A 25,402-nucleotide genomic window follows, 5' to 3' on the forward strand; every position below is an offset into this window, starting at 1 on the left:
TACCTGGAAATGAGTACAAAGCATCAATCTTGTGCGTATGTGTTTAAATATCAGGCGAAGTTCACATAATGATATCAGTCAAGACTGACACTACAATGCGAAATAACAAATTCATCACCTGCAAGCCCAAATAGTTCCTCACATTTATCCTTTCAAACACTGTTTTTATCTGAAATATTTTGATTATATCACCCCACTAACAAAAGTGACATAAACTTATATTGCATTCTTCCTGTGTGATAATGCCCAAACCAAAGGATTAACAATGTTTTAGTATAATTGGTGCATATTTATCAAATAGTAATGCACTGCTGACAACCAGAAAATAACAAATCTATATAATACTTTGTTATTGTCAGATGGTTATACTCTTAAAAAGAGAAGATGTGTCAGGATCAGGCAGTCACAGTTGGCTTCAGTAAGTGTGTGTGCTTTGTGTGATCAGCATGTTGCAGTGTAAAGATGTTCCTGTGTATTGATTCTGTTTTTTTTCAACATTTTACAGGAATCACAACTGTACTCACCATGACAACTATCAATACTCACCTCAGGGAAACTCTTCCGAAGATCCCCTATGTTAAGGCCATTGACATTTACTTGATGGGCTGCTTTGTCTTCGTATTCCTGGCTTTACTGGAGTACGCCTTTGTAAACTACATCTTCTTCGGGAGAGGGCCACAGCTTCAGAAGAAAGCAGCTGAGAAAGCTGCTCAGACCAACAATGAGAAGAGCAGGATGGAAACCAACAGAGTGCAGGTACATATAGCAGTTGTAATAGTACCAGACAATAACCTCTTACGCAGAGGCCGGTGGAATGTGACCATCTATTTCACAAATGATTGTTGAATTATTCAAGCAGAGTCCATAAACTGCAGTAAAGGAGAATTAGATAGATGCTTGAAATGGAGGATTATTAAAGGACATGGGGAGTGCACAGGAGAGTGGTATTAAATGAAGTGACCCATGGGAAGGAAAACACCATCGTAGTTTTAATGGACTGAATGGCTTGTTTCTCTTCTGTAATATTCTGTGATACTGTGATCTCATGTTGTTTTCAAATGTTGTTTTCTTCTGTGTATTGTAAAGAGCAAAGAATCATTTGGTGGTGATTTTATTTGGTTCCTGAATTTAACAAATCATGTGGGGGTGACGGGATGAAATAGAATGATGTAAAGCTCAGGAGCATGTATAATGTTGATGTAAGTCACTATTTGAATTTGATCACAAGCACAGTACCAAAGAAAATAGATTTACAATTAATCGGTCTCAAGTGGAAGTAGTGTATACGTAGAGAGATTCTCAGCAAAAGTAGTTTTAAATAAATATCTAACTACATTTATGTTTGTGCATAAAGTTGAATAGTTTAGAGGCAGGAATGGAATGAAATGAGCAAATATCCTATCAAACCCAATGTTTCCTGTGCTGTTAGGGTGGGGAGTATTATTGGTGGGGTGGATGATCAGTGGTACACATTTAACTAGAGAAAACATTTCAGATAGATGAATATGTAGCAGATTTGCTTTATATCACTCCCACCTCTGAATCAAGAGGTTGTAGATTCAAGTCCCAAAGTCAGGGCTTTAAATACATAGTCTAGGATAACACTCCAGTCCAGAGCTGGGGGAGCGCTGCTTTGTCAAAGGTGCCGTCCTTTAAATGAGATATTAAAGTGAGATCCTGTCTGCCTATCTAGACAGATATTAAAGATCCCATGGCACTACTCAAAAATAGCATTACTTAAAAAGAGAAGGGAGCTTTTTCCAATGCCCTAGCCAACAACCCCCCCCAGATGAAATTGATCATTTACTTCATAGCTGTTTGTGGGATTTTGCTGTGTGAAACTCGCTGCCACATATGCCTATGAAACAATTTAAGATGTTTCAACAACATGACAAGGCATTACTTCAAATACAAAGATTATTATAGAGATTATGATAGAGTCCCTGAAAGGGAAGAATATATACGGTCTATGAGAGGAGCAGGCTTTCACAGACCATATATTTTAGACATTTATAACAGCCTGATTCAAACTTGTTACTTCAAAGAGCAGTAAAGCATGAACATTTTCACTCTAAACCAACCTACAATCTAACATTTATCATCTAAAACTGTTTACTTTCTTAATAGTTGCATAGACAAGAATGATCTTTCTTAACTTATATTCCAATGGAGACTGCACTAATAATGGATAGGATTACACTAGTTGAAGCAATCTCTGACATTGATGTCCGCTCCAAAGTCAAATAAATGTGGTTTAACTAAGGACAGTAATGTATTTAGTGATATAAAAAATATGATATGTGATCAGAATCCACAACATTTTCTATCTGGTTCCTACCAGACTGAAACTATGGTAGACATCCAATTTATCTCCTCTAGCCCTCGGACCATCTCGTGGCATTCCTCAGGGCTCTGTCCTGGGTCCCCTCCTCTTCAATATCTATATGCTCCCTCTCGGTGACATCGTCCGCTGACATGGGATCAACTTCCACATGTATGCGGATGACACCCAACTGTACCTCTCTTCCTCCACCCTTGACTCCAGGACCACTGCTGTGCTGACAGAATGTTTGTCAGACATCAAGTCCTGGATGAGAGTTAACTTTCTTCAGTTGAACGTCAACAAGACTGAGGCCCTCCTGATCGGCTCCCTTCAGCGCCTGCTCACCTCAGGCGCTGACAGCATCACCATCCATGGTTGCACACTCCACATTGTTAAGCCAGTCCAGAACCTTGGTGTTTTGTTTGACCCTCAACTATCCTTTCTACCCCAAATCTCTGCCATAACCCGCTCTGCCTTCCCCACCTCCGCAACATCCTCGGCTCCGCCACTGTCTCACACCGCAAGCCGCCAAAACCCTCATATGTGCTTTCATTACATAGAGGCTCGACTGTGCAAACTCATTACTTGTCGGCCTCCCCAGTTCCTCCCTCAACAGCCTGCAGATCATCCAGAACTCTGCAGCCCATGTCCTCTCCCCCACCAGACTCCATGACCCTATCACGCCCATCCTCGCCCAACTCCACTGGCTTCCCATCACACAGAGGATACAGTTCAAGATCCTGGTCCTCACCTTCAAAGCCTTCCACAGTCTTGCTCCCCCCTACCTCTCCAACCTCCTAACCCCCTACCAATCCTGTTCGCTCCCTCCGCTCAGCGGGCTCTGGCCTGCTTCATGTCCCCCGCCTTACTCGCCCCACTATTGGTGGGCGGGCCTTCCGCAACTCTGCACCCACCCTCTGAAACTCCATCTCGCAGTCCCTCCATCTCTCCCCCTCCCTTGCCACCTTCAAGACCCATCTCAAGACCCTCCTCTTCAATCGTGCTTTCGATCTCCCTGCTTCCCCCACCTGCCCTCCACCCTCCCCCACACCGACCCCTTAGCTCCAGTAACTCCGTCTGTTCCAGTGCCTTGGGAAGTCCTTCCAACATGAATGGCACTGTACAAATGTAGTTGTGTTGTTGTTGTTGTCGTTGTTATCTTATATTCCAATGCAGATTGTACTAATAATGGATAGGATTACACTAACTGAAGCAATCTCTGACATTAATATCCACTCCAAAGTCAAATAAATGTGATTTAATTAAGGACAGTAATGTATTTAGTATAAAAAATGATATGTGATCAGAATCCACAACATTTTCTGTCTGGTTCCTAACCAGACTGAAACCATTGTAGACATCCAATTTATCTCAGTCTTTGTTTTGCTGCAGAGTAGTTCCTTTCATGTTAATTTTATTGTGTCCTGTTGGCTGAAAGATCTCCCTACTGAGCTACTTCGATTCTTTTGTCTCATGTATCACTGAATTACTGTCTCAAATAACTTATACTTTGTATTTAAGGTTATGAATGGATTTGATAAGGTGGACATTAGTAGGTTGTTACTACTTATTGACGAGTCCAAAGCAAAGTGGCATAAATATAAGATAGCCAGCAGCAGATTTAAAGGGAATTTAGGGGGAACATTATGAAGAGGGTGGTGAGAATGGGGAAATCAAACCCAAATATTTGGATGAAGCAAAATGTATCAATGTATTTATGCGCAAACTTGTTGCATACATGAGGGAAAAGTTAATTGAAGAGTATGGGAAAGAGGATAAGGAAGATGGATGCTTGTGTGGAATAAAGGTCTTCACTGACTAGTTGAGACGGGTGGTCTGTTTCCATGCTACAATGTTTCATCTAATTCTATGTAAGTCAAAGGTAATGTAAAATAATATGTGTATATATATTTTGCAGTTCTCAATAATTTCTAATACAGCTACAGTGAAGACAAATGTTTTAAATCTGTATAATAGTGTTGCAGAGGCATACAATTGTTGTGATATTGCAATTGAGGGAATAGTATTCGTGGGTGAGCTGAACTGAGATGTAAAAGATTATGGAGCTAGAGGCTAGAGATATTGAGCCGCAGAACTGGGAGACTGACTCACAAGATCACAAGATTGGTTCGGATGAAGGAAGCACATTGGCAGCGTCTGATCTCATTCCTCCAGAATAGCCCTCCCGTCACAGCATCAAGCTATTGTTTAAATGAGTCCAATGTCCTAGCCTCAGCCACCCTTCCTGTCATTAATTACTCTCTAGAGAAAGAAAAACTTCATGATGTGCGTCCTGAAATTGCCCTTTGCAACTCTATACTTCTGTCCTCCTGTTCTACTGCCTATGTCCTATTGTTCTGAAAGTAGAAGGTCTGAAGAGAACACAGAGAAACAGAGATTGATAATTGAAGAGAAATGAGAGACTGAGAAGCAAACAGACAAAAAAAAGCAGAAAGAAACAGTAAAATGTAGAAATAAAATGTAGAAAGAAAAATAAAGACAGTGAAGAAAGATATTTAGAAAATGGGATGCCTGACAAACAAGACTTTTTTGAAAATAAATGTTTCAGAAAGAGATCAATTGAGCCTGCCAGCTTCTTAAACTTGAGTCGTTTTTAACTCACATTTCACCCAACAATTTTAAAAACTAGAATGTTGACTCATTACTTGAAGGCTTAGCATGTTTTTTTATCCTGTCAAAATTATTTGGGAATAATTTGTGACCGTGCTACTCCACTGAGTAATGATAATGTTCTAATTTATTCAAATGCTTTTATATCATGTAAACAGCAGCAAAATGAATATTTGCTTGGAAAGATTTGAATTTATAATAGGGTTTAATTACAACAATAATAAGTTTGCTTTTATCTAGCAACTTTCACATCAGGAGGTATCTCAAAGTGCTTCACGCAATTGGGGGGTGGATGGGGTGGGAGAGGAAGGAAGGTGACCAAAAGCATGGTTGAAAAGATGGGTCTTAAAGTGGGCTTTGAAGGCAAAGGTAGAGGGCAAGGCAGAGGGACTCCAAAATGGACTTCCAGAGAGAAGGGGCAGAATGGTGTGAAAACACCAGTGGGGCGGATTAGTCAAAGATCATGAAGCAGACCGATGTCATACTTAAATAATGATATTCACGAACCAGATTTATTTCATTAATTGCAACTTAATTAATTTTGGATTGAGAAATCTACAGCGTAATTTGTGAACAGTCTGAAAAAAAAGCCATTGCAAGTTAGACCTCAATATATTGGACAAAATTAGGAAACTAATAGACTGACGGAACAAATCCACATCCTCTAAGCAAATTACAAAAAAAATCTCCAAAAGTAAAATGGATTGGAACTAGCTGAATGCCAGTGAGCTGGTATGATGTATTTCTGCTTTTATTATTAAGAAATCCCATTAGATATTGTCATATAATAGACCCCAGTGTCAGTCAATGACCAAGTAACATGGAGATGGGGGTAAAATGTCCAATTAGGCGCCAACCAGTATTGTTAAGGGCCCGCAGTGTTGCAACAACAACAAATTACATTTGTACAGCGCCTTTCACGTCAGGAGGACTTCCCAAGTTTCATTCCCTGGGGTGATTCTGAAGTCCAGCAACTATTACCTTCAAGAAGAATGCCATAGTTACCATAGTGACTGTTACCCCATCAGCCAACTTACACCGCAAAAGTGATTTTTTTTCTCTCTTCCCTTTTAATCAAAAGCACTCCTGCAGTAAACAAAATATATGCTGGAATTATCATTCAGAGAGATCAAAAAGATAAAGTATTTTTTAATATGATGATGTTCAAAAAGATGTCTCAGGCACACAATGGCAGTAGTTAAAGTGTCGAAAAATGGCTGTCGTATCAAAATTTAAACATAAAAATAAATACCAATGTCTACCTGCCTGCACATAAGTTTTTTTTTAAATTCTGTTACAAAGAATGTACAGCTCGAAAACAGACTGCTCAGCTCAACAAGTCGGTGCTGACTTTTGTTTTACTTTGTGATTCGTGATTGAATCAGAATCGTTAACAGTGTCAAATTAGCATAACTAAGTTGAATAACTCTGCTCTAGTTTCACGTAACTCAAAAGACTCTCTCACCGGGCACAAGCTCAGAAGCAGAAAATATATAATTGTACTGGTGGGGTGCCTTCTGCAGTTTAAAAGAGAGAACATAATATGAAAATCTTTTATGCGCACCATTATACCTTACTGAACCTCTGAGAACTGAACGCCTGAAACTTTGTCACGTCTATATCAAAAAGGATCTCAAGACATTAATAATAATAATAATAATATTACTTGCATTTGATATAACGCTTTGTGGAATCCTGTACCTTGCCTGGCAAGCGAGAGGAGCTGAGATTTGATTCCTGAGCAGGGTGAAACGTTGGGCAAGTTTCTTTACTCCACGCGTTTCTGTTTACCTAGCAATAAGTGGGAACCCATGATTGGCGGATTGCTTTTCCAGAGATAATAATCTCTTCAAAAAAATAAACAAATGATAATTTGGTCACTCAATCCACGACTGTTTGTGGGACAATGCTGTGCACAATTGGCCATTATATTACAGTAAATGCAAGTTGTTGTTTTGTTGTTATAAACTCTCAAAAGGGTGAGCATTCCAGAACAACACTCTTTGCTTTCACTCAACACTCAATTAAAAGAATCATATGATTTATTAAAATGCAGTAATCATTTGTGACTCAACTGTATAAAATAGTTGAGCTGAATTTGATATAACTTAAGGACATTCCAGGCCTCCAAGGGTTAGTTAAGTTAGTCTTTGGAAAGTGAAGAGATCCATAATACAGTATTGCACACACAGGTCATTCATGACGTAAGTGATGACACAGTGTAAGGTTTCATGCGTGATTTAAAACAACATCATGAACCGTAGAGAGTTCCTTTAAACCACCTCCAGAAACATTAATCACATCAAAATGACGTCTTAGTCAAAGTTTCAACTGTGACTAAGGGAAAATACTATATCATTAAAGGATTGTAATTGTAAAGGAGGTTGTATGAAAGAAACAGATATATGTTTTTGCCCTTATGGTTTCTGGTTGTCAATACTGCAGTGTTTCCTTTGAGCTACAGCCCTGTTTTACAGAGCAGATACACTGATCAGATTGTGCACTGACACATATGTGGCATTGTGGATGTTTGCTTGAAATCTGGCCATTTGAAAGTGTACAGAATAAATTCTGCACTGTATCCAAAATGCAATTATTCCCTGACTGGGTCTGTGTTTTGTAACCCTGTTAAAAAAAACATACATTTTATTTTTTAATCTTTTAATTTCCTATCCTGTATAAGTAAATGCAAGATTTTGTTGTATTGGAGATTTCTCAAACAAGCTTTTGTTCACAAATCTCGGTGAACATCTTATCACAAAGCCATAAATGGAGACCACTCGGGTGCTAAGGATTGTAAAGCAAATACGTACTAAAATGAAATCTTGCTTTTCAGTAAAAAACATCTCAATTCAGGACTTGATTGCATCAATCTGCTCCCTCTATCTCACAGAGCCATTGTGAAACCTCAGTGTCTTGTTTAACCCTCAACTGTCCTTTAAGCTTTGCATGTGGCTCTCCCTTGCTCTCCTTTCCCTCACTTCCACAATCTTACTCACCTCTATCACTACCTCTTCCTCCAAGCTACCAAGACCCTTGTTCACACCTTCATCACATCAAGACAGACTATTCAAATGTCCTGCTCACTCTGCTCCACTTCCTCCCAACACAAGCTGCAGACCATCCAAAACTCTGCAACTCATATCCTCTCACGCACCAGGCTCTATGAGCTTATCACCCTCAAACTTGCTCAGCTCCACTGACTCCTCATCCCCCAGCATATCAAATTCAAGGTCCTTGTCCTCATTTTTAAATCGCACCACAACCTTGTCCCCATCTACCATTGTGACCTCCTGCAACTTTACACCCATCCACTACCTCTGCTCAGTAAACACTGGCCTGCTTCATATCTCCCGCCCACCCTGATCCACCATCAGTGAGTGAGCTTTCAGTCCTTTTGCCACCATTCTCTGGAACGCCATCCTCGAGTTCCTCAGCCTCATCTCCTTCTTCCCCATTTTTAAGGTCTGCCTTAATAAAATCTTTCCTTTCAATTGCACTTTTGATCACCTTTCTAATCCCCCCACCAACTTCCCCCACCCCTAGCTTGGGCTCCCAGCTGATTCCATAAAGTGCTTTGAGACATCCTCCTGACATGAAAAGTGCTGTGTAAGTGTAAAAGTATTGAAGTTGTTCACCAAAAGGAGCAAGATTTTCCCTTGTACATGTTTCTGGGATGGTACTGTGTCCAAATTTATGTTTAAAGTAAATAGATTTGGCTTCTCGTCCACCTATTTTGACATGATTAAAGTCAAGACTACTGGCTGGAGAATGCTTTGGGAAATGAACACTTCTGGCAACATTTGTTTCTACACAAGCAACTAAATTATGTCAAAATTAAGATGCTTGTTTAACAAGTTTAAGCAAAGATGTGTGTGAGCTGAGTGTGTTGTGTCAGCAGCAGTCAAATTGGCATTGGCATTGGTTACCATGGAGATATCCACTGCCTCATTAATCCAGCTCAACCAAAATGAAAAGGAATGTAAATGAGAGAAATCATCTATTCGTTTTAAGTACTTACTTTTGTATCCTTATCTTTTATTCCCTTGGTTTCTTCTTCTTCTCCTTGGGTGGAGTGTGTGAGCCATAGACTTTTCCATGACCAATGTCAGTGCAACACCATGATTACATTACAGGAGGAGGCACTATGGCAGGAGAGAGAGCCAGCAAATCCATACATAAATGGAACACTGCAGTTTACAGGAACATGTTGAGTTGGATAGAGGAAGAAAAATAACAAAATAGCAAAAATAACAATAACCCTTGCATTTGCTGTCCAGAATAGTGAGACACCTTAAAGCCTTTCACAGCGTGTCTGTAAAGTGTGTGGACTATGTATTTATATGTAGGCATTTGTAAGTGAATTCGACGGCCAATTTGCACATCCAGACACAGCCATTATTGTAATTCCACAGTACCTGAAGCCCCAGTTGCTTTCTGCTTAATTACATAATGTCTGCCCTATGTTTGCAGGATTCAAAATAATGCCTAGCAAAATATATAACAGATATTTCCGTTCATAAACTCATGATTGAATGGCGGGGCAGGCTCGAAGGACCGAATGGCCTACTCCTGCTCCTATATGTTATGTTAAACAGCTGTAGGAATTTATTTGTTTGTGTACTTTCCTCGGAGCACACAGGAACAGCCAAGGGAAATAATCAGGGACGTAGATGGGAAATGAAGAGGAAGCATATGTAGTAAACAAAGTCAGATCATGATCTGAAAATGCTGCACCAGTTTCCTCTCTCAAAGATCAGATGCTTCACTGTGGCAAATGCGCCATCTAGTGTCTAGGTACAAACAGGTTAAATTCATTTTGTGAGAACAAGTGATAGGGTTAGTTCCAATTGCGGTTTAAATTGGAACTTATGACCCTCTGGTTAGGAATTCAATTCGCCCTCCTGTAACAGACCGCCTGACTGAATGGAAATGTTTATTAAAACAGTGAGAAGAATATATGGTTGTGCGAATTGGCCTTTACTCCATAGACTACATGCAGAGAAACTAAATTCCAAACCCAAATCAGGCTGGTTTAAATTAATTTGGGAAGTAACCCAAATTTAATGTATTTTCATGCTTCTGATATAGGTAGATTTGTTTCTTTAAAATAAAATGTGCAGAGGATTAAAAGGAGCTTTGCATTTTACCTATTGCACCACAAGGTTCCTTGTTGTTATTGAGGTTGCTGGGTGTGTGCTGCCACCCAGTCTGTTTAAATATAATTGGAGTAAACAAAATTGCAGTTGTGCAGCATTTGTTTCTCTGGTGGTTCAGTTGTGCATCAAAGTTTGCAAAGTTTCACATGTATTTCCTTGTTACCAGACAGGCCACTGAGACTGGCACATGGTAGTAATAATAATAATAACATTCAGGGTGAGAATGAGAATCTTTGTGAATGCCTAGATTTTACACATCCCAAAGTCAAAACCTTCAAATACAGCAGAACACTCAGGGTTAAGGTTAACTCTAACACTCAGTCCTAATGTAGGTATTGTTGAATCACCCGTGAGAGGATCCACACCAAATCCCTCATGATCCCCCTTTCAGGTGACTGATTGTGGAAGTTTGATGATTTCTGGTTTGCTTAGGAAGCAAAAAGCCGAATCTGAACCCAGTAAAAGTGGAACTTCTCCAGTTCAGATATGCCTGGTCTGTGGGTCAGATTTGCCCTTGTCCCTCATGGTGTAGCAGAGATGTAGTTAGAGAATCACAAAATACATTCATGAAATGGGTACAGTGTTTTATTGTTAATATGAATGAATAATGGACATGATGGTTATTTGCCGGCATTATTCATGAAAATACTCTAAAAGCGCTGAAGGGAATAATGCATTAAGCATCTTAGTTTGGTTGATTAGTCAGATCTTGGGGCAGTGAAAAAGATTTAGGATTCCTTGCTTCCTAACTCCATTTAAGCGACTCTTATTTTTAGAACCTTTCCCCGTTTTTTTTCAGAGCTGTTTTGATGGTGGGATATATGGAGTGTTGTTGTCTGCCAGATAGATGCTCCATGTATGATTATGTTAGCTAGTGTTGAAAAGTCATATGAAGGGACATCACAGGCAGAGCTTTGCAGAATGCATGTTCTATGCCAAGTACCACCCGGAGCCGTTGTTTTTAATAGTTCCACCTGGAGCAGTTGTTAAAAAGTCAGAATGCATCAGAGGTTACACAAGCCTTTTACTGAATGAAGCTGCTGGCATATTTTGGGAGCACAACAAGCAGGGTTTTATTAAGTGGAGGCTTCAGGCAGCCCGCTGATAATACACGATTGGAGCTGCAAGTTACTTGGTGCGAAGCTGTTACTATTTCTGCAAATATTTGATTTAAATATAAAGGTTAGGCTTTAGGAATTTGCCTTTGCTTGGGAGCCACCATCTGGAATCATGCTCTAGCCAAACTACTGTAAGGGAACTGAACTCAAAAGTCTCGAAATAGGTCAGTTCAACATAGATACGGCTGACGCCCCCACACCTACGGCAACTTTGGCTTCAACATAATCCAGTCACTAATGGGTATAATTGAATAAGATGTGACAAGAGCTTATTTAGGACCTTGACAACTTTCCATAGCAAAGAGAAATTGCATCAGTCTCTCCTAAAGTTTTGAAAAATTAAAAGTGTTCATATTCGTTGGCCTTTCCCAATGTAACTAGAATATGTTAAGGGGAGCATTTAAATATGTGCATGGTACATGCATTACTTTCTGTTCTTAGCGGGCTCCTGCCATTAAACCGTTTTTTGTGTTTTCCATTTGGCATTTCATGGTCAGAGAGAGTCATCATATATTATACTTAGCCATATAAAGATCTCAGGAAATGATTCTATTAGAAGCAGAACCTCTTCATACCAATGAAGAATTGTGTTACTTTAGTGAAAGCTGATTTCTGCTCACAATAAAATATAATCCTCCAACACTCTCACTTTCTCCCTGTCACCATGGCTACTCAATATGAAGAGCATTCAATAATGAAGGTCATGAATGCTGAATTAAATCTATTTTTTTCTCTCAAATAACACGTTGCGTCTCAACAGATAAAATACATTTACAATCTGTCAGTTGATAATCAAAGATGTTAACTGGGCATGTGAGAGACAGCTCATGCAGGTTTAGTTTTATCAGAAAACTGAACCAAGTAATGGTTTTCAATCTGAAGCTTTCAATCCAATAATAATGCCTTCAACCACTTCCACTGAATCCTTGAATTAATTATTGCCAACATACAGTTAAGAAATGGCTTATCAGTTCGTGATAATAATTAATGGCAATGGTAATTAAAGTCAATTTTAACTGTAAGTTTCATACAGTTTTATAATTAGTAAAGGCAATAAAAAGATGAGGAATATCTTAAGGAATACCACAAATTCTGCCTGTATCTATTTTATGTGCATTCAGATAAGTTCTATATGACTTACTTAATTTATCTGGAAGTATATATCTGAACAAGATGTTTTGTTCTACATTGATATAAAAGATTCAGTCGCTCACAACAACAACTCTTATATAACATCCTTCACATAGGTAGCATCTCGGAGCTAACATTTGATAAACTATTAGATATTATTACTTTTAGCTGGCATGATCTCACACAAGCTTGATTTGGTTCATACATCTAGCTGTATGAACACAGAATAAACACAGACAAATATATATATGCTGTGTTTAGACTGCTGGGAGCAAAGCTGTCTTTATGTTCTGATTACTAAATTCTGGGGGTGGTTTTTAATGCGGTGAAAATCAGATGTTCCATAACAGATTGCATATGCAGGAGGACTGAACCCAGAGTTTGTGTATTATAGGCAGCAGGAGTGAGAGAGATAGTAATAATAATAATAATAATAATGATAATAATAATAATCCTTGTATTTGATATAGCGCCTTATCACATCTTCAAGATGTCTCAAAGCGCTTCACAAAATATACTGTAAAGTGAATTAAGTATATATTTTGTTGAGTCGAAACACAGCAGCCAACTGCACTCAGCAGTGTCCCACAGTCATGGATTGAGTGACTAATTTTTTTTAAGGAATTGTTACCTCTGGAAAACCGAACCGCCAATCAACTAACAACCAGGTTCCCAGCACCTTGTGACGTCCTCCCGACGTGAAAGGTACTATACAAATGTAATCTTGTTGTTGTTACAGCTAGGTAAATAGAGGTGTGTGAAGTAAGGAAACTTGCCCAACATTTCGCCCTGCTGGGATTCAAACCCATGTCTCTCGCTTGCGAGGCGAGTGCTCTAATCACTGAGCTGCAGGACTCGACAGGAGATCTAGTACAGGCACAATATAATGTTAATGAGAAACACACAGAAGCATGTACTGAGTGAGAGACAGGCACAGAGAGAGATACAGAGAGAGAAAGAGAGAGAGAGGGAATGAGAGAGAAACAGACAAACTGGGATTTGACAGTACAATTTCCAGTGGCGAAAATTTTGTTAGTACTGTACATTATATTTCAATTCATTATTTGCATTACAAATAATGCAAATATTGGCTCTTTAATTTGAATGTTGTAATAATAATTTCAGGTACAAAAAGGATAGCAGTAAATACACAGAATTTTAAATGCTAATCATATAATCAATGTTTGTGTTGAATTTAAAATTTTGAATTTAAAGGTTTGAAACTAACTGTTCCCGCTGACCTCTGAATTTAGTTTGGTTGAATGTTTCTGGGCATAGGTGAGAGATTGGATAATAAATGAATTATTGCATGTGTGGTTTGGTTACATCGAACTGAAATACCTTGAAATGCCATGAATGTTTTGCAGTTGATGAATGTTCATTACTATAAAATCCTATGAATATTTTTCAGCTAATTTAGAGCCAGTTAACAGTAGAGCAATAGAACCAAATTAAAGTTCACTGAAAATAGCACAGATTAAAAAGAGCTAAATATTAAATTCCATTACAATAAATCATTTTACAGTTTTCACCATTGATTTGAATAAAATAAAGAATGTAAAGCCCCAAAATCACACCTTATCTTATCCCCTTACACAATGCTGTCTTAACTCTGGCTCTGGAATTCCCTTCCTCACTCCCTTTGCCTCGCTCCCCCTCTTCCTATTTTCAGGTCTCGGTGAAGACCTTTCTCTTCGACTGCGCCTTTGGTCACCTTCCTCCCCCTCCTCTTGGCTCGGCCTCGGGATCCGTTACTGTGAAGCGCTCTGAGACACCATCTGGCGTGGAGGGCGCTATATAAATCCAAGTTGTTGTTGTTAACTGTTAAGATTGAGCGTCATTGTGGGACAATTCTTAAGTTCAAGCTTAATTTGGAAACCAGTTTTCCACACTCCTTAAAAAGAACCACTGGTTTCCAAATTAAGACTGAATTTAAGAATTTTCTGCAATTCTCTGCAATCCTAAAATTTAAGACAAAATTATCTTTTCAGCTAAGACAATATAATTATAAAATAAAATAACTTACAAATTAGAGCTAGGCCACTTAGGAGTGAAATCAGGAAGCATTTTGTCATAGTGGAAATCTGGAGCTCTCACCCCCAAAAGGCTGTGGATGCTGGATCCATTCAAATTTTCAAGACTGAAGTGGATAGAATTTTGTTAGGTCAGGGTATCAAGGGATATGGGACGAAGGCATGTAGATGGAGTTGAGGTACAGATCAGCTATGATCTAATAGAATGGCGATACAGGCTTGAGGGGCTGAATGGCCTTCTCCTGTTTCTAGGTTCCTAAAGTAGAATTTCAGACCAATAATGCGAGATGCAATAAGACTGCAATATCAGGAAAGGATTGTTGTTTGTGTCAAAAAGGGATTACAGGGCTGGCAATAAATTGTTGACATCGTTTTATTTATTATCCGCTATGCATATAAAACTGAAGTGTCAACTGGAGTTACAGTGGTTGTTACCGAATGAAAGAAGTATTGAGCACTAAACCAAATTAACAATTTTTTTCAGAGTAGAATTTTTAAAGCTGGCAATAAACCTTTTTACTGTAACATTATTGCCAGCTGCTTTGCTCTTTATTAATACCAGGGTTGATCCTGGGCTACCACGAGATTGGCAGTGCTCTTCCACATCTTTTTGAAAGGGGACACTTTATTCTATCTCATTTTATGTTACACTGTATGAAAATCTAACTTCATTCATAATGTGCATTAAATTATTAAACAGAAATGGATACTCAGTTTAATGCATATTAATTGGAATCATGACAAGAATTGACTGAAGATAGTGCTAATAAACAAGACATTACTTTGTCTTCGTACTGTTTTAATTAGTGTCTGGTATGTTCTGCCCTCCAGTAATGTAGCTTTGCTCCTGTGACAGTTGGTAAGATGAAGTCAGGCAGTTCCCATGAGCCACTTTGTCTTATATCACAACTCAATCATAGTAAATAATGCAATCTTCATTAATGAATTTGTGCTGCTGTGCTAACTGCTTACATTTAGCACACAAAGGGGATAGATTTCATATCTAGCACATATTCATTCTTTAATTCTTCATAGCAGGTAATACCGTCGGGTACTCATAGTCTAAGTTGATAGTCCAATGCAGTACTGGGGGGAGGTTGCAATGTCGGAGGTGCCATCCTTTATTTGAAGGGTTAAACTGAGGTTCCATTCGCCTATTCAGCTGGACATTAAAGATCGCATGGCATTGTTTGAAAAGAGAAGGGAGCTCCTCCCAGTTGCTCCGGGACGCTGGCCCAAGGGAAGGGCGCTATATAAATCAAGTTGATGTTTTTGTTGTTGACTTCTATGTGCAAGTTAGCTGCTGCATTTACATGCAGTCAAAATACAATCACTATATAATTTACAATAAATCCAGTGAAGCTCTTTGAGACGTCCTCCTGACATGAAAGTCGCTATATCGAATGTAATGATTATTATTTTATGGTACAAATGATAGGTTAGCAATAACATTAAAATCTTTTAGACTTACTCTACAGGGATGCAACACTAATGTTCCCTAATGTGAACATAAGGTCCATACACAAGCTCTCTATGTTTAGAAGGACGAAGAGAAATCAACTGGAAAGGCTTGTGTTGGTTGTCAGGGAGTCAACAAAATGCTACACATATCTTCAAAGGGAAAGTTGTCTGAGTTAATTTAGGTAGAAATCTATGACAGCAAGGATAGGAAGCTAATAACAGGACCCTGTCACAGATCATTGAAACAGAGTGATGAAATCAATATGGTATTGTTTGAGCAGATCAGGGGATTTCTGCAAAAGCAAGGGTATTGATCATTTGAAACTTTAATTATCTTAGAATACAGTGGACACAAGGGTAGTTACTTTGAAAATGGAGAACACGAAGCAAGACAAAACAAGCAACCATAACAGAGGTCACACAGGGGAATTAACATGTAACAGTGAACTCAAGATGCTGCCAACCTAAAAATTAACAAATACTGTACATTAGTGATGATCATCATAAAATAATATTCTCATAAGGAACATCAAGAGTCTGTTTTTCATAAGTAATTTATTCAATACCTCTCTCACGCCTAAAACTGGCTCGTGAGGAGCGTTCAAGTAATCTAACTTAATTAACAAGTTTTTTTTTGGTGATGTGATATTGATCACAGGTAATCACTGTAACATGTGGTAATTATCACATCACCTGACACATTTCCCCCCTCAATTCCCCCCATTCCCCCTTTCCAAAATCTGAAACATCGTAATTTTCACTGAGATCAATGTGGCTATCTCAGGTGTCTCATTCACATAGAATGCTGAAAGTTTCCACGATGATGTGAGAGTTCAGGAGTCAAGCACTGTGAGTAATAAAATAATCATAATTGTTGAAGTTGGTACAGCACCTTTCAAGTTGGAAGCACATCTCAAAGCACTTCACGGGATTTTCTGCAATGTCTAGTAACTGTATTTTATAGGCAAATGCGGCAACCAATTTGCACACAGTAATGTCTTACATGAAGTGAATAATTTTTTTTACCTGGAAGATTGTTGGCTAGGACACAGGGAGAATCTCCTTCTCTTTTCAAACTGTGTCATGAGATCTTTAACATCTATCTCGAAAGACAGACTGATCTTTAGTTTGTGGAGTCCTGAGCTCAGTGGTTAGAGCATTCGCTTTGCAAGCGAGAGACCTGGGTTTGATTCCTGGCAGGGCGAAACCTTGGGCAAGTTTCCTTACTCCACACGCCTAATAATAATCTCTCAAAAAAAAATTTTAAAATAATAAATTGGTCACTTCAATCCACAACTATTTGTGGGACACTGCTGTGCAAAATTGGCTGCTACATTTCGCCCACATAATATGCAGTCAATTCACTTTACAGTATATTCTGTGAAGCGCTTTGAGACATCTAGAAGACGTGAAAAGCGCGATATCAAATGCAAGGATTATTATTATATAATTAATACTTCATCCAAAGATGGCACTTCCATCAATGCTGTGCTCCCCCAGCACTGTGTTAATCAAGCCTAGAATCTAAATTCAAAGTACAGTACAGAAATTTCAATTTCCTATTGAGCTTCAGATAATACCTCATACACTATTTTTGTAAAGCTTTTCTTTGAAGGTGTTACATATGGAGGAGCATGAGAGGGAGGTCAGTGGGGGAAGAAAAGGGTAAGATAAACCTTTTGCTCACCAATGGTCACAAGGTTTTTAGTAGCATTTCTGATGCAAAAAACGGTTGCCAAGTAACAAAGCAGGTATTTAAGGTGACAAAAAACATGATCATACACAAAATGAAAGTAATTGCAGGATTAAAAACAGGTCAGGCATCATTGGAATGAATTTGGAATAAAACAGATACAAGTGCTTGACTAAAATTATTCACCAATCTTGAGAAATAGGGTAATCTCAGAAGAAGGGAAAACAACATCTGATTCTCATCTACAGAAAAGACACAGGCAGAATGATGGAAATTATAGACCAGTTCGGTTGACAGTTAGGTGTTGGAGAAAATTCAGCAGCCCACTAGGAAGAGTGTGATTTAACATATCAATACTTTGCAAGAGTTCTGTAGCCGGAGTTACCCTGGAGTCAGCTATGGAATCTCTGTAGATAGGTGATAGGATGAATTTTTTCAAACCCCAAAAAATGATAATTAACCCTGGTGAATTCTTGGAAACTTTCATGGTCATACTTTGGGAATATCTGAGAAGAGCAGGTTAGTGTAATTTATGCCACACCATCTCGAATTCCTGCGAGTGAGCCTCTTTTTCAAAACACTATCTTTAAGTAATTTAGCATATTTTTTCTCTGGTCTGTTTTTTCGCCCTGTGTTAAGTTGTGGGAGTCACCAACTGGTATCACGGAGGGCCTGAAATCATTACCTCCCTTTGCAAATTGGAGATGGAAGGAGTTGGAAAGAGTGTTTATGGCCACTGAGAGCAGTGGGGGATGAAAAAAAGGGATAAATGATAAGGTTACAGGAGAAAATGCCTAAACCTCTAACTTCTCTGCACCAGTAAATTAATAAGTAATAGAAATACAGTTGTTTTATGGCATGATGCCTCTGATGTGTCCTAGGAGGTTCTTTGAGTTCTCAGGCAGCTGCTCAGTTGGACGCCCCGGGTGCTTTGGTTGTCACAAGTCCAATTAGGCTGAAAAGGGAGCTCTCCTCCCTCAAGTTTTTCTATCAAGTCAGTGGACCCTATGGCTGCAGGCCTGGGGTTCTACAGTGAAATACAGAGTATATCAGTCTATAGACATAACTCAGGGTTTTAGTATAAGTGTTACTTGCCTGAAGTGATATAATCTGTCATCAGTTAGACAGATAGTACATAACAATATATTTAATTCAGAAAGCATACAAAAGTTTAAATTAAAGACATGATAAAATGAGAAGGATGCATACTAAAGCACATGTGTCATATGTTGAGTGTTAAACTATGTCTTCCTTCTACCATAATAATCTTGCACCAGTAAATGTTTTACAGCGCTTCTTGAGATTTATTGTAAAGTTTAGTATCTATGTATTTGTAGCAAAAGTGGTGTCCAATTTGTGCACAGCAATATCCTGCAAACAGCCTTAAATTAACAATCAATTTTATATGGAATATTTTATGCTAGGACACCAAGAGAGAATCACTTATTGAATGATGCTATGGGATCTTTAATATCTACATGAACCGGCAGATGGGACCTTGGTTTAATGTCTCACCTGAAAGATAGCAAAAGTCCCAAAGTTGAGCCCCACAACATCTGATTCCGAGGTGATAAGTGTTCTCAAATGAGCTGAGAACCTCCATGGCACAGGAGATTATAGGAGAGTCATGAAGAGAGCACAACAACAATAACAATTGACATTTATATATAGTGTCTTTCATGTCAGGGAAGGACTTCTCGCACTGCTGACTAGGAACCCAAGATGGGAGGGGGCGCAATTTACAGTAGTGGAGCGCAATGGAGATTCCCTCAAATAATGTCAACAACTTGCATTTATATCGTGCCCTTCACGAGACATAGTGTCTCGGAGCACTCGACAGTAGCAGAGTCTGACACCGAGCTATGGGGAGAGGGAGAGGGGAGGTGACCGTAAGCACGATCAAAAAGGAAAGTCTTTAGGGGGATTTGAAAGTGAGGTGGGAGGGGGCAAGGCGGAGGGATTGAGGGAGCCAGTTTCACAGTTTTGGGGCATAGTGGCTGAAGGAACAACCACCGATGATGGAGCGGAGGGGACGAGGGACAAACAGGAGGCCGGAGCCAGCCAAGCAGAGGCAGCAGGTGGTGGAGTCAGTGGGGGGTAAGCAGATCGGAGAGGTAGGAAGGTGCAACGGAATATAGGAATTTGAAAACAAGTGAGAGGATATTGAAATTGATCCATTCGGTAATTGAGAGCCAGTGGAGCCTGGCAAGGGCTGGTGTGATGGGTGTACGGAGTTTTGCGCAGGTGTGTATCTGGATGGTGGAGTTTTGAATTAATTGAATTTTGTGTCTGGTGGAGATTAGCAAAGAGGGCATTGGAATAGTTCAGCTGGGAAGTGATGAAGGCCGGGACAAGGGTTTCGGCTGCATTGGTTGTGAGGTACAGACAGAGGCGTGCAATGTGACGGAGGCGAAAGAAAGAAGTCCTGGTCAGGGAACAGATGTGTGGTAGAAAGGAAAGCTGGGGATCGAACCTAACACCTAAGTTGCACACAGGTTTGGAGAGTCTGAGGGAGAGCCCTGGGAGATTAAGTTCAGACCCACAGGAGAGCAGATGTTGACGGGAGCCAAAGAGTAAGGCTTCTGTCTTGCCGACATTCAGCTGCAGGAAATTTGCGCTCATCCAGACCTTGATGTCCGTCAAACAAGCTGACAGGATATCAGCGGACTGGGAATCACAGCTGGAGGAGAAGTAGATTTGGATGTCATCTGCATACATGTGGAAGTTCACCCCAAGTCTGCCGTTGACATTGCCGATAGGGAGCATGTACAGGCTGACCAAAACGATGTGATACCAATACAATATCTCTTAAGTCTTAAAGAGATGATGGTTTTTTTTAGATAATAGCATAGATATCACGACTCTTTGGTCACTTTGCAGATAGGGAAAAGAAGGGAGTCAAGGATGGAGCCTTGGGGTACCCTGCAAGTGACCGGGCCAGGAGGAGAAAACATTTGCTGGTGGTTTGTTGAGTAGTACAGAAGGTTGAGAGGGAATCTAAAAAAATTCAAAATTATGACTGATTTTAATGGGATAAATAGTTTACTTCTTTTGAATCCTGAGTCAGTGATGAGATGGCATAAATTGAGGATTATCAGCAGTGGAAAAAATGGGAACTTTTTATGTTAAAATATGGAATGCATCACCTTGCATGTTTCTAGAAGCCAAGTCAATATCAGAATTTAAAAGCGAATTGGCTAAATACTACAAATTGGTCATTCGATTCCTGGTTATTTGTGGGACAGTCTACGACTTAAGTACTCCTCACTGTTTGAGATACTCATTTTGTGAAGTGCACCACTTTCTGCAATCGCTGGTGACATTAACTGCAGGCATTGTACAGGTCAATGCATCTCCCGGTTTCTCAAAATATCTCTCTTTTTATTGCAGGTTGATGCCCACGGAAATATTATCCTGACAACACTCGAAATTAGGAATGAAGTCACCGCTTCAGAGGTGCTGACAAGTATCAGTGATCCAAGAGGGACCATGTATTCTTATGACAGTACCAACATCCAGTATCGAAGGCCAACTGCAGGCAGAGATGGCTACGGTAGAAGCACGTTGGAAAGGCATATGGTTCAGAAGAAAGGACGTTTACGGAGACGGGCGTCACAACTTAAAGTCAAAATCCCAGATCTGACTGACGTGAACGCCATAGACCGGTGGTCACGGGTAGTCTTTCCTATTACATTTGGTTTTTTTAACTTAGTGTACTGGCTCTATTATGTCCACTAAGCCAAACATTATGTACAATGCAGGTAGATTTTTTTCTTAGTTTCTTTGTTAACCCTTAAAGAACTGCAAAAGCAATATAGCATGAACCTCGAGGTACAATATTCAGCCATATCTTTGTTTAGGTTAAATGCATATTGTGTTTGTCAATGAACTTGTATATGATCAATATGAATGGTTTGGCTTTAAAATACGTAATTCAATGTAATACCTAACTCCGAGTGGTGGGAACTCCAATACCTTCAGTTTTCGACGAGTGCTACAAGGGAGGTGGAAAAAAATGATGAGTCTAATTAGCTCCTCTTTCGGCACATCTCACAACGAACACACTAGACTCACATACATAGGCACGATAACCAACACTAGGCTTAATTGTACGCAGATTTTTATTTTCATTGCCACACAATTCAGACTTGTATTTTTTTCCAAAAAATTCAATTCAAATGTTACTTTCAGGGGATATAAAGAAAAGAAAACATAGAAGATGTGTAGATGAATAACTAGATAGGTAGACAGAAAGAGAGAGAGGAATGAAGAAAAACGTGAATGTGCATGTTGTATATTGCTGAAAAATAAACTTTTGTTTAAATGAAATCTAATATTTTAATCTAAAATGTAATCTAATATTGCAAGATTGCAATATGCAAGACATTTTGATGATGTGCAAACATAGAAAAATAATTAGATAAACTTTAAGAAACTTCTCAAAGACAGATTATTTTTTTAATAAGAGCTGGTAAACCTGGAAGTAATGTGTTTTGATAATATACAGAAATGGCTAGCAAAATTTGCTAGACTCATTGAGCACTGTGCTATATCTACCAAACTGCAGTTGCATTTTCTTTTATATAAACTCATGGGAATAGAATACTGTTCTATTTTGGGCATCCAAGGACTCCAGGTCAGGTATAGCATGCTCAGATGAAGAGTAAGACGCTTTACACCTGGGCCAACCATGTGCTATAAATCCAATTTAGCACCAAACTGTGGACAGATTTTGCTGCAGTCCTGCATCCACCTGAAATTGGATTGAAACCGTTTACATTAGGATCCTTACAACAGCCACGGCGATAAAACAAATGTTTCCATAATTTCTGGGATAAATTTGAACCACCATCCCAGGGTGCTGACCCGCTAACACATTGTATCGTCCAGTATCTTATTTTCTGTTTATTTAAATTTCTCCTTCTTATCCCAATTTCTGTTGCCTTCCAACCTTTATATCCTTGTTGTTTGCACAGAACATTTCAAAACGAAATGTGATGGACTCTGTATTTCTGTAGACAAAATTGTTTTCCTTTCCTTTCCTAGACAATGGAAATGGATGGTTCTGTGTGTATTTTACTTTGACCTTTCTATTGTTTTAATAGAAAGTTAGACAAAAGAGAGCCTTGCTTATCTGCATTGATAAATGGTATACTATTTTGTACACAAAAATAGAGCTGTCACCAATCAGAAATATGTATAATAAAAGAGAGGCTTAATTCATAATGTTCAGAAAATGTTTCACAATATTACATTCATATTCTTTAGTCCACAGCTATATACTAAGTGTAGGTATAGAACAATTTACTTAATGTACCTAGGAACACCAACTTAACTGACCATCTTGGATACAATATACAGCTTTTTTCACCCTAAGAATGTCACTAAACCCCAATTCTCATAAAAACCCAATCCACTTGTATAAATTCCATGCCTATTACATAAACACAACCCTCTTCTATAAACTCTAACTCACTGATATAAGCCCAACCCTCTTGATGCAGAGTTAGCCTTTCCATTCCCCATCTCTTTTCCATTTGAACCTCTAATAGCTTCTCCAAATGAGATTTCCAGATTAACGGGCAGTTTTGTTTTGTTGCCAAGTCCATTTCACAGAGAAATTCTATCAGGCAGAGATCCTCATCCTATCTGTCTGGATTTTTCAATTCATTCCTCAGAGATTTCGAGGCAGAGTTGTGATTCACTGGACTTGGAATAAAACTGCATGTTTAACAAAAGACAGCCTTACTTATAATGATTGTGCACAGGTTTTGCAGTAAGTAGTGGACAAATTTTCAAATGTATTTATCCTATACATGGCTGAATGTTGTGCCTTAGTTGCTTATTAAATCACACACGAGGAACACTAATGCATACAATTCTCTACAGATTAATAGACAAATTTTTATAAGGATTTAATGATTGAAAATGTACACTGAAAGCATAAAGCTTTCTTTAGACATTCCAAGAGAAATAACATCACTTATCTGTTTTTGATAATGAAAAGTGGCATCATGTCCTGCAGGCAGTGGTCGGTAGTATAAATTAAGGATGATGGCAAATGGAGATGTGTCTCAGCTGAATTACGGGCCTAGCCGTATGTCATGGTGTTTGCTAGTGCTATTATTTACTGTTGTACAAATTGCAGTGGAACTCACTAAATTTCAATCCTATTAGTAAAAGTTTAATACCATTTAGTACAATGGTATAGAATGGCTGAATGTGTCAATACATTATAGGACATGTTGGCTGTGACACCGGGTTATTTTGGATTTACCCTTGATAATGTTTCACAAGGGCACTGCTTGTGAAACACTTTCAAGTTTTCATACCACAGCCAAGATTAGTATAAATTCTGTATATATGTTAATCATTGAATTCCATTTTGTTACATACTTCTTTGTAGACTTGGGTGGTATATTTGGCCATAGAAGTATTTTTGGCTTCTGTGCCTGTATCTCACATTGTTGCCTGTGCATTCTATTATCCAAATGTCACATATTTGATAAGTCCACGGAGCTGTACCCTTGCAGTGTAGAAAGGGAAGGGTAGATCTGTCAAACCTTAATAACTGTGTTAAAAAAGGGGTTCCATGGAATCAAAGCCTGCCCTTTTTTCAAAAAAAGAAAAATCACTGTTAGATCTTAATTCACTCATTGAAGTACCAAAGGAATAAGTTTAAGAAAGAGAACACATTTTAGAGAGCTTTATCATGTTAAAATGTTTCAAAGCGCTTTACAGAAATTACTGTTATGTACATGACTGTTTTTGAAGACCATTTTGTGCACAGGAAGTCCTACAGACAGCTATGGAGTGAATGATATATTTAGTGGGAGGATTGTTGGCAAGACATTTGGAGCAAATGTTTTCAAATAGTATCTGATATCTTCAATGTCCACTTGAAGAACATGCAGATAGGTACTAGTTTAATATTTCATCCAAAGGACGGCACCTTCATCAATGCAGCATTTCCCCAATACTGCATTGACATGTCAACAACAACAACAAATTACACTTGTCAGCCTAAATCTCAGCCTAATTACACTTGTCAGTCTGAAGAGCTCAATTTCCAATTCGGGGCTTAACCCCACAACCTTCTGAGCCAGAGATAAAGTGTTACCATATGTGCCAAGTTTGAGACAGATTTAAGCAGCATTTTATAGTGAACACCACTATATATAGAATTTGATTCCCACTTGCAACAAGAAATTTGAATAAATTTCAGTTTCAAAAAGCAAGAATCTTCTGGACGACATACCTGCAGCAAAGAAAATAATATATAGATTAGGTTCAAAACAGCTTCTTCATATTGTTGATGAGGAGTTAAAATAGATAGGCTTTCTTTTTTGAAATTGCCATAAACTGTTGGATCCTGAAGTATGATTGCATGATAATAAGGGTTCAGATGGAATTATAATAACAAGTTAGGACCATAGGAACAGGGAGAGGCCATTCAGTCCATTGATCCTGTTCCACCAGTTTATCAGATCTTGGCAGATCCTTTAATCTCAATGTCCTGCCATTTCGCCATTCCCCTGAATACCTCTACTACTTAAGTCTCTGTTTGGCTCATTTTTAAACATCCCTTTTGATTCTGCCTCAACAGCTTTCTGGGCATAACATTCTGTATCTTCACAACTACTTGTAGAAGGAACTGCTTCCTAACCTCAGTTCTAACAACAGTGGAAGCCACTTAAGATGGTCAAAACACCTGACCCCGTTGTGTCTGATTTCTGCGGCTTCCACTGTATCTTGAGGCTTTAAGCTAAGTTAAACATTTTTATGCTGTGCCATCTTTGTAACAGATCCATCTAACATGGGGAAGAATCGTCCACTATCTAAACTGTCAACTT

At 38.9% G+C, this 25,402-nt stretch overlaps 1 protein-coding gene across 2 annotated transcripts in view; it reads left to right on the top strand.

The window, feature by feature from the left end:
- The window catches only part of LOC103178136 (gamma-aminobutyric acid type A receptor subunit beta1), a 176,580-nt gene extending 155,274 nt beyond the window's left edge, over window positions 1-21,306 (top strand). The window contains exons 8-9 of one of the 2 annotated variants that reach the window (XM_007892704.2): window positions 506-756; window positions 20,940-21,306. In XM_007892704.2, the coding sequence (XP_007890895.1) occupies window positions 506-756; window positions 20,940-21,287 (599 nt within the window). In that variant the 3' untranslated portion in view covers window positions 21,288-21,306. The remainder of the gene's footprint in view (window positions 1-505; window positions 757-20,939) is intronic. The other variant, XM_007892705.2, reaches the window with a different exon arrangement.
- The last annotated feature ends 4,096 nt before the right edge of the window (window positions 21,307-25,402 follow it).

Source organism: Callorhinchus milii, unplaced genomic scaffold (assembly GCF_018977255.1).
Source record: "Callorhinchus milii isolate IMCB2004 unplaced genomic scaffold, IMCB_Cmil_1.0 Scaffold1, whole genome shotgun sequence".
NCBI lineage: Eukaryota > Metazoa > Chordata > Chondrichthyes > Chimaeriformes > Callorhinchidae > Callorhinchus > Callorhinchus milii.